The sequence below is a fragment of the Oratosquilla oratoria genome, chromosome 24 (genome assembly GCF_046742065.1).
Source record: "Oratosquilla oratoria isolate Oo_2021 chromosome 24, ASM4674206v1, whole genome shotgun sequence".
NCBI lineage: Eukaryota > Metazoa > Arthropoda > Malacostraca > Stomatopoda > Squillidae > Oratosquilla > Oratosquilla oratoria.
Window position 1 is genome coordinate 10,594,300 of NC_134800.1, and position 10,561 is coordinate 10,604,860.

Consider the following 10,561-nt stretch of genomic DNA (forward strand, 5'->3'; position numbering starts at 1 on the left):
CATGAAAAGAAACTCAAAAAGGATAGTTATAGAAGAGATTTGAAAAAAAAAGTGTTTCACACCAGGAACTGGATGAAACAATAGTGTGTGCAAACACCATAAAAAAATTTAATAACAAACTAGATGTTGCGAGATACAAAGACAGATCACTATGGTAAATACAAATAGGTAAATACACACATATACACACACGACTCAACGGCGCGGTGGTAGCATTCGCTCCCACCACTACTGCGATCAGAGTTCGAATCTCGCCCAGGACTGAAATAATTTCAGTATCACTGCACTGCAAGTCATTTCTCCAACTCTCGTGGGCGGGGAGTTGGGTGTGTGTGTGCATGTAAGGTCACAACATTACCCATAGATCGGTCATATATGAGCTCTGAGCTCTCTTCCGAGAAGGTAATAGCTGTCGATCATGAGTCTAACACATGATCCAAAGACCATGGTGAATGAATCACACACACACAACACGGCTCAACAGAGCAGTGGTACTGTTCGCAACCACTAATCCAGCAGTCCGAGTTCGATTCCCACATAGTGCTGAAACAATATCAGCATCGTTGTACTGGGAATCGACATTCCGGCTCTCATGGGCAAGGAGTTTTTTTTTTTTTTTTGTGTGTGTGATTCACCATAGTCTTGGATCACATTTGGAGTTGTGATTGACAGCAATTTCCCTCCTGGAAGAGAGCTGAGCTCATATCGCTTGTTTGCGAAAACGTCGTCATAACTCAAAATATCGAATTTTTCAGGAGAGGCATTTTAAAGTTTCAAAATGCTCTCAATATTATAAAAAGCCCTCAAACACCATAGGTGGAACATTTTTTTGGAGCATCAAATACACCTCTAAAGTTTATAGAAGTTGAAACAATCATAATCTTTACTAAGTCTAAAATATTTGTTGGAACAAGTTGGAACATGTAAGGTTATGTCGTTGGGACATTTAGCACTCCCTAGCGGTCAATTTTTGAGCTACAGATATGACACTGTTACCAAAAAAATCCGTGTTTGAAGATGAATATGTCTGTATAGATAACTCAAAAATTCAGTTTTTTGAGTTATGACGACCTTTTCGCAAACAAGCGATATATGACCAATCTATGGGTAATGCTGTGACCTTACATGCATACACACCCCCAACTCCCCGCCCACGAGAGTTAGAGTAACAACTAGCAATGTAGCAATACTGAAATTATTTCAGCCCTGGGCAGGATTCGAACCTGGACCGCTGTAGTGGCTGCCAGGAAATCTAACCACTGCACCATGAGGTGTGTGTGTGTGTGTGTAAGGCAACAGTATTACCCACAGATCGGGTTTGTAAGAGATCTGAGCTCTCATCCGGGAGGCTGATAGCTGTCTATCACGAGTCCAACACATGATCCAATACTATGATGTGTTCTGTGTGGGGGCTTATTTGAATTGATACCATCAAAAACTCTTTGTGTAAGGTTTATCAGAAGAGTGTTTGTGGAGTGTAGTGGTCTAAAACAGTGTTGTGACTCAGCATGAGGGTTAGTGGCATGACAAGTTGTAGTATGAAGCATTCTTTGACTTTGCAGGGATGCAGAGAAGTGTGATTGGGTGATATCAATCAAGAACTGTTGGGTCTTTGTCGAGTTTAGGGATGGTGATAACTTTCCCATGCCTCCAGATGTCAGGTATAATGTGTGAATAGCTGTAGTTTGTAATGTTGGTGAGTGTATGTATGCCATGTGGTCCAATGCACATGGATGTTACATCAGTTGTCAGGTTCACAAGCAGATGAGTGCTTGAGCATATGGATTACATGCTTCATCTAGCTGTCTATGAAGGGTGTGTAGTCTGTAGGGAAGTCTTTCTTATGTCAAATGACGCATCTTCTGTCTTTTCCTTTCCTTCCTCAACAGACATTACCCTCTTTCCCAATGCCCCTTTCACCCCATCCATCCATCTCATCCTTGGTTACATTATTGTGAGATATGACATTATTATATACATTATATATCATACATTATATTATATACATTATTGTGAGAACCAAGTGTTCATTTGAGCGTGTATGTTTTCCTGCTCCTTCCATCTCTGTCTTCCACACCTCTTTTACTAATTTTTTTCTTTACTCATTCTTTCCATGTGTCTAAACCATGCAAATACTCAATAATAATAACTATCCATATACTAGTAGGCTTCTTCCCCTTATATGGGGGGTAGCCAAACAATAAAGTAAAATAATCTTATACAGACAGCCCAGACTGACACCTGGGCCCCATATCACTACAAACTCTGACTGATGTCTTCAACCAGTCCTGGGTACACAATGGCAACCTAATGACATGGAACATAGCACATATAATTCCTATCCTGAAACCAAACAAATCACCAGAAAACCCAGCATCCAACTCACCCTCCTTTTCACTATACACAAATTGATGGGAAAAAATAAAAACACAAACACTCACCTTCCCAAAACAACATAGAATTAAAGAAGGTCACTACAGCAAAACATTGTTCAAAAGCCTCACTTAAAAAGTACCAGCCATCTTCAACAAGAATGCTACCAGAAATATAATTGCAACAACAGACAATAAGTCATTTGATGGTCCTTGGACATGTGCTGCCTGACCTTGATAACACAAAATAATTTCATTAAGTGACTTGTGAACCAATCTGGAGACTTTTTCTAGTTGCCTGGGAGCCACGGGTCTTCTGCAAGAGAAACTGGAGCCACTGGATGACTGTTGGTCCCTCAAACTGAATAAAATCTAGATAATATAACCATGACTGACCTTCCATATAAGGTGACATTTTTCATGCAAATCCTAGTCATCTCTTCAGTAGTAAAATGGTAATAACCTAACTCATTTAGCCCCTTTTGTAACAGGTAATATCTATAATTTCATTCTGGCTACTCTACTCAATTTCCACAGGAACCACATGATAGTAAATTATACATTAATCCATTGCCTTGCACCTGTGATAAAACAACATAGTGACTATTTTCAATATACTGTACAATGCCTACAGCATAACATGCCCCTTTCACCATACGACAATGTTTTGATAAAAGAAAAACCTAGGTGGCATATTATTAATTATGTTAAGGGTAGGATAGGTTATGTTGGATTAAATAATATTAGATTTGTTTATGATACACTTTGCTAAATATAGCCTAGGATCCCCCTTCCCTCTCTCTCTCTACCCCTTCTTCTCTTTCTCTATCTCCCCCTCCTTCTCTCTCCCCCTCTATCTACCTCCCCCTCATTCTATTTCTTTCTCTTCCTCCCTCTATTTCTCTCTCTCCCTCCTTCTATTTTTTTCTCTCCCTCCCTCTATCTTCCTCTCTCCCTCCCTCTATATTTATCTCTCCCTCCCTCCCTCCTTCTCTATGCTGATGGCAATACTGATACAGTATGGTCACAGGATTTATGATGTTAAAAATAGGGAGTTATTATATTTCTCAGATTTTCTGCTTTAAACTCCCAGTGATGAAGATACCATATCAACAATTCTGGCTGAAATGAACCAATCAAACTTTACTCCAGCCCTCTAAAACAGTTAAAGCAAATGAGGAAACCTGTTGTCAGATGACACTATCTGAGAATAAAAAGACTATAATGCTATGCAGTGAAAATAGTGGATCACTCCATCATATGGTGAAAATAGTAGTTTGTAATAGTACTTAAAGGTGACTGGATAACATAACTCACCATCATCACTGTTACCGCATAGCACCTCCATTTCCTCAGCACCAAGTTCTGCTATCCATGTTAATGCTGCTTCCACTGATTTGTTGTGGGTACTGATTAACGCCTGTTGGTGAAGCAAAAGATTTTATATGACCTTACACTTGATAAGATAATGAGGGAGAAAAAAAATCTGAATAACAAAACAGTGAATTTTTTTGAGATACTAAAAAATGCTATTTTCACCATATGACTATGTTTTGACAAAACTATACATAAGTTAAAATACAATATCAACATCATTTCCTGAGTTTTTAAGGTTCTGTTATCAACAAAAGCTATAGAACATAAGTTAATCAATACATCAAAATATTTTAGAAAAGAGATCTTTCCTTAGAATTTAGCTACAATTAATATTTACCAAAAAGGTGCTAAAAAGGTACATTTTAGATATTTCTAGCCTGACTAAAATAAGCAATGTTTTTTGGTAAAAACCTAGTGTTTGTATCACCTTGTGTATTTTATTGGGACCAATGATGAGTATCTGCATAAGGTGGTCCAGAAGTTAAAGCTATCTCCCTGCTGCCCATTCCAAATCCTGTCAACTTCTTCCCTTCCATCTTGAGGCGCAGCTTGGTCTTCATTCTGGGCCCAAGATCTTTATCAACTTTGGATGAATGGTTTAGACAGATGAGTGTGTGGATGGAGGAAGAAAAAGCAAAGATGGGCCGGAACTCCTTTATTGCTTATATGTTTCGACCAACTCAGTCTTCTTCAGTAAGCTGTCTACAAACTGCTTGAACCTTACAATTACACACTCGAAGACGGGGACACGGACAGGTCATCCCACTGGCTGTCTGGGAAAGGGAATCCTCAGACAGCCAGCGGGATGACCTGTCTGTGTCCCCGTCTTCAAGGGTATAATTGTAAGGTTCAAGCAGTATGTAGACAGCTTACTGAAGAAGACCGAGTCGGTCAAAACATATAAGCAATAAAAGAGTTCTGGCCCATCTTCGCTTTTTCTTCCTCCACCCACACTTTTATCAACTTTACTTACATTTCCTCTAACATTAACCAAATAGAGTCGACAACTGCTCTCCACCTTCTACTACTTTCAGCTGGTGACAAAATAAAAATAGTCCCCAACTAATACAATGCAAATAAGTCCCAAAGTTTCTTATTAGAAATATATGTGAAGGCCTAAAAGCTAATGCCAACTGCTCTGTGGCTGCAGCTTCCAATCAATGAAATTCAAGGCAATAACTGAGTGTCAGTTGTATATGTCAGTAGCTAAACCTTTGCTTTAAAAAGGTTAGGTTAGGTTAATTTTGTTGGATTAAGTTAGTTTATTTTACATTAGCCTGTGGCAGGATGGGTTCAAGGCTAGGTTCTTCAAAACCATTTTCCCACTCTACCTTCGCCTTTATATATATATATATATATATATATATATATATATATATATATATATATAAATATATATGTTTATTTTTTATATATATATATGTTTATATATTTATAGATATATATATATATACATATATATTTTTATATACTTAATCATATTTTTTCCAGTCAATCATTCAATCCACTGCCCCTGATCTCTCTTAGTAAAGATCCATAGCTTTCAAGTAACTAGCAACAACCACTGGACTGACCCATGCGTTACTCCAGAAAAAAAAAAACATTTTGTTGTCTGGGTATGGTTAAGGTAAGGCAATATAAAATAAGATGAGTCTCTTGCACAATGATTGTACCTTGGGTTATTTGTTTCTATGGCCATGTCTACTCTGCATTCATATTGTAGATATTGAAGTTAGATGATGACCTAAATGCAATCATGCTGTGATTGTTGCTTCTCTTAGGAAGGTGGGAGGAGAGGATTTTTCTGTGGTTCATGTCTGGAAGGGTAGGATAGAGAATGAAGTTTGTATTTCTTTTGAGATCTGAATATAAATGTGTTTTTGTATGAATGTGTTGTGAGGTGTAGATGGAAGGTGGCTACAGATGTTTCTGGTATAGTTTTGTTGCTGCATTTAGTTTCAAGTTTCTTTCCAGAGATTCTGGGAGGCCCCACAGACCATTAGAAGCCGTTATGAGGCTACAGGCTTTCAGTCGGTGAAATTAATGGCAGCACTTAATGATTCATTGGTTTAGTTTCATAATCTTACATTCATTTTTTTTTTCTTTTTAATAAGATCAATATTGATCCAACAGGTGCCTATGGTGTTGGCTGAAATATATGGTTTATTGTATTTCTTATGACTTTTCCACCAGTTACTGCCATACCTACAGCAACATCATCTATGGTTCTGGTTGAAATTAAACAAGCTAACTCTTCTGATCACCTTAGACAGTTTAAGAAATTATAAAGGCTGTGTTTCACTCAAATTGGGAGATAATGCTATCCAACTGTCTGAGAGTATCAGTATCATGAGTATGCTGTATGTAGATAGCAGACTGGTCTAAGACTAATCTCATCACACTGTGAAAATAGCATTGTCAATAAAATAAGTATTGGATGTACATGATAACCATCATGAAATAAAGTGATGTCTCTTCTTAGACTACCTTTTTAGAAAGTTTTTTGGACATCCCCATTGAAACGAGGCTGTCGAACAGTGGCAAATCTACGGCGCCTTCCTCTTCTTTGACTTCTTGTAATAACTTAGAGGGTGAACTACATGAAGATGTTTGTCCTTCACATGATGATACGGTGTTTTTCGTGTTGTCTTCAACTTGATTTTGACTCACTCCTATACTCTCATTCAGGTCACTGCTTGCCATATTTAACCAAAGTGTCAGAGAACTACAAGCTACAGATATTCGCCGAGTGTTTTTCCTTTTTCCTCGGACGAATGGTTTTCAAAACAACAGGGACGAGTTTTAAATTTGGCTAAAAAAGCGCTATACTATGAAAGCGTATTTCCTGTTTTAAAATGTTATCATTATATGGGATCAATCCACATAACACTGAAGTATATATTATAAGAGATTCCCTGGTGTGTGTTCAATAAAATTCAAACTGAAAATTGATACCTCGGCAACACTTACAAACTAGCCAATCATTTTGAGAATTCATACTTCAGAAGACAAAGATAGCACTGAAAGAAGGAAATCTAGAAAGGCACCTGGATCGGCTGAATGCCATTTGGAATAATTAAGATAAGGCGGAATAGTAATGACTGGCATCGGGTGGAATAGTAACAGTGACATAGGATGGATTAGTAATACTGGAATGATAGGTGACATTGTTCCATGTGTGTCTCAAGGCTGGTTTACACGACACTGCTTTTGATGCTAGACACTAGCCAAGATCTATATATACCAGGTCTAACCACTTCCGATTGAATTTCGAGAGTGTTGGCGCAGCGGGCCCGTGACATCACCTGGCTGCTCAAAGTGGGGTTCGCGCGTCCCGTAGCTGTTAGTTGTATCTGGCTCGTTGTACAGGTATGTCGCTGCCTCCGCTCGCACCGCTACACGCAATTAGTTATATTCTGACAATGAAGATCTATATATACCGGTATATATAGATCTTGACAATATGGCTTACCGTACCATTAAGAGTGCTCAACCCAAACAGGAATTAAGCCAAATGTTAATTTTCATCGTTTCCCTGCAAATACACGCACATGTGAACGTGTACACATATAAGCACACACGACGATATCTCCCCGTAAAATACAAGTATTTAGATACACATACACGGTGACGTAGTTGGTAGAACACTGAGCTGCCACAATAGTGGCCCGCAGCTCATGGTTCGAATCCTGCCCAGGGCCGAAATTATTTCGGTACCGCTGCGCTTCGGGTCGTTACTCTGACTCTCGTGGGCGGGGAGTTGGGTGTGTGTGTGTGTGCAAGGTCATAGCATTACCCATAGATCGGACCTACGAGCTCTGAGCTCTCTTCCAGGAGGGATATAGCTGTCGATCACGAGTCCAACACGTGATCCAAAGACCAAGTGAATACACACACACATGTGAACGTGTACACATATAAGTACACACGACGATATCTCCCCCTTCCCGTAAAATAAAATTATATAAATATACACACATTCATGTGAGCAAATGACTCGGTAGCGTAATTGGTTCAGAGTACGACATATATCTTCAAGGTATTGGCGGTACCTGGTTCGACTCCTGCTCAGGATTAATTTTTTTTTCAGTCTCGCTGCGCTTCGAGTCGTTACTCCAACTCTCGTGGGCGGGGAGTTGGAGATATGTGTGCGTGTAAGTTCATAGATCGGACATACGAGCTCTGAGCTCTCTTCCGGGAGGGAAATAGCTGTCGATCACGAGTCCAATACGTGATCCAAAAGACCAAGATGAATCACACACATGTGAACATGTACACATATAAGCACACACGACGATATATCCCCTTCCCATAAAACACACACACACACACACACACACACACACACGCACACACACACACACACTAATAATAGCAATGAGCTGGAGAGAGAGATAACTGGGGGGAAATATAATAGTTCCAGTCTTCCTTAGCGTTTCACAGTTTTCTTCAGTGTTTCACAAAGAGAAAACGGAAGCAGCCAGATGACGTCAGAAGCTGCGCAGAACGGCTCAAGCGGTTAGATCTGGTGTATATAGATCTTGACGTAGACAACAGTGCAACTAATCGTGTGTGTAGTGCAAATTCGTGTGATTCCACTGACGCTAGCGTGCGTGACAGTACGCCTCGCCCTTCACCGACGGACACCTTAGACGCGCGCTTAGCGCGTGTTGAGGGCATGCTAGAGAAGCTCGTCCCAGCAGGGGGCGCGCGCGATCCAACTCCTCCTCCGCGTCGACGCGCGTATTGTTTCTACCACGCCACGTTGGCCACAGGGCTAGAAACTGCAGCCCTCCATGCACCTGGTTCGAGCAACAGCCATGGACTCGGGGGACGGGAAACGCAGCAAGCGGGAGGCGCTGATCCCTCCCGCTTCCACGCAGGCTATGCCGACGGCCTCTCCCTCAGGCCGACGTCCCAACCAAGATCTAAGGAATACAGGTCTAACCACTTCCGACCGAATTTCGAGGGAGTTGGCGCAGCGGGCCCGTGAACGTCACCTGGCTGTTCAAAGTGGGGTTCGCGGGTCCTATAGCTGTCAGTTGAAGCTGGTGCGTCGTTTGGGTATGTTGTTGCCTTCGCTCGCACCGCTCCACGCAATTAGTTATATTCTGACAAATATCATATAAAATATATATATAAATTATTTGGATGATGGAGAACATAAACACAGGGGAAGGCTCGGAACCCTAAACACTCTAACGTTTCGTTCGCGTAGAACTTCTTCTGAAGAAGTTCTACGCGAACGAAACGTTAGTGTGTTTAGGGTTCCGAGCCTTCCCCTGTGTTTATGTTCTCCATCATCCAAATAATTTGTCTAAAATACTTATCCATATATATAAATATATATAAAATATTATAGTTCCTGTCTATATATATGAATATATAATATATATGATATATAATATATATATAATATATAAAATATTATAGTTCCTGTCTTCCTTGGCGTTTCACATTTTTCTTCAGTGTTTCACAAAGAGAAAACGGACCCAGCCTAATGACGTCAGAAGCTGTGCACAATAATTCAAACGATCTGACCTGTTTATTTAGACCTTGGTCCCAACCACCCTCGCTCGTCCCAGGCACACAGTCGCGCCCTATTGCGCGTAAAGGATACGGCTACTGGCTGTCACTTCCTGCATGGTTGGGTGGCCAGTCTGGGGGCCCCGCGCACGATCATCACGGACCAGGCCTTCAGTGGGAATCGAAGGCGTGGACAGATCTCCTACTATTCCTTGGCACCAGCAGGTAACGGACCACGGCCTATCACACACAGGCCAACGGCATGGTGGAGCGTTTCCACAGGAGACTGAAGGAAGCCCTGCGCGCCCAACCTCACCCAACGTCATGGGCGGACGGACTTCCAATCGTTCTCTTGAACATCCGTTCCACCGTTAGGGAGGACCTCCAGCTCACGCCAGCGGAACTAGTCTACGGCAAAGATCTACGCCTACCCTCCCAATACACACCTGCCCTTGACACGCACTCCGAGCTCGCGTTCATGCCTGCCCTTCGCCAAGCCATGAGGGCTTTCACACCTCAGCCGCCTAAGCCTCTTGCAGCATCCGCCACTTACCACCACCCCACGCTCATGTCGGCAGACAACGTGTTTCTCCGCGTCGATGCGCGTACTGGTTCCTTGGCACCTAGGTACACTGGCCCCCACCAGGTACTCGCACACGCGGCCAAGCACGTCACCCTTAAAATCGGTTCTCGCCACTCGACGGTATCATGGGATCGAGTGAAGCCCGCCCACGTCGACGCAAGTGCCCAAGCACCCATTACAGTTACTACCCTCCTCCTCCTCCTCCTCCTCTCATGCCTCCCTCCCAGCCACACCATTCACATCGCCCTTCTAATACCCCTACCCCTCCTCCACTTCACTCTCCACACGCAATCGTCATACACCCTTTCCCTCAACGGAACGAAACAGTAACCCCCTTCCCCGCGTCTTTCCAATACTCCTCCCCCTCCACACCCCCATCCTCTCCGTCCACCTCACGCAGTCCTCGTTCATCCCAAGACGAAATGGGACACCTCACTCCTCCGCGTTTCTCACCCCCTCCACCCCTCCTCTTCCTAACCCCGCTCCTCCCAACCCCTACTCTCACCATGCAGAGCTGCCACCACAACACCCTCCGCAGCCGCTCCCTGCCATTCAGGACCTTCCGCGACCCCCCGCCACCCACACAGGATACACAGGAGTCTGGCACGCTCCCCGCGGCGCTCAGTCCCCACCAGGAACACTTCCACATACCCTCCGGAAAAGGGGTGTTCAACCCGGAGGGCACGGTCTTGCAGTCGGGCCG

At 42.5% G+C, this 10,561-nt stretch overlaps 2 protein-coding genes across 2 annotated transcripts in view; one reads left to right on the forward strand and one right to left on the reverse strand.

Moving 5' to 3' along the window:
- Window positions 1–6,554, reverse strand: part of LOC143038201 (putative peptidyl-tRNA hydrolase 2) — a 9,274-nt gene extending 2,720 nt beyond the window's left edge. The window contains exons 1-2 of the mRNA XM_076207203.1: window positions 6,237–6,554; window positions 3,690–3,792 (exon numbers count right to left, since the gene is read on the reverse strand). Coding sequence (XP_076063318.1) covers window positions 3,690–3,792; window positions 6,237–6,452 — 319 coding nt within the window. The 5' untranslated portion in view covers window positions 6,453–6,554. The remainder of the gene's footprint in view (window positions 1–3,689; window positions 3,793–6,236) is intronic.
- A 2,983-nt stretch (window positions 6,555–9,537) lies between these two features.
- Window positions 9,538–10,188, forward strand: LOC143038268 (uncharacterized). Its single transcript, XM_076207287.1, has one exon. It carries the CDS (start codon window positions 9,538–9,540, stop codon window positions 10,186–10,188), a length of 651 nt encoding a protein of 216 aa, XP_076063402.1.
- The last annotated feature ends 373 nt before the right edge of the window (window positions 10,189–10,561 follow it).

Coding starts and splice junctions, on each gene's coding strand:
- LOC143038268 (XM_076207287.1), top strand. CDS start 9,538: ATGGTGGAGCGTTTCCACAGGAGACTGAAGGAAGCCCTGCGCGCCCAA.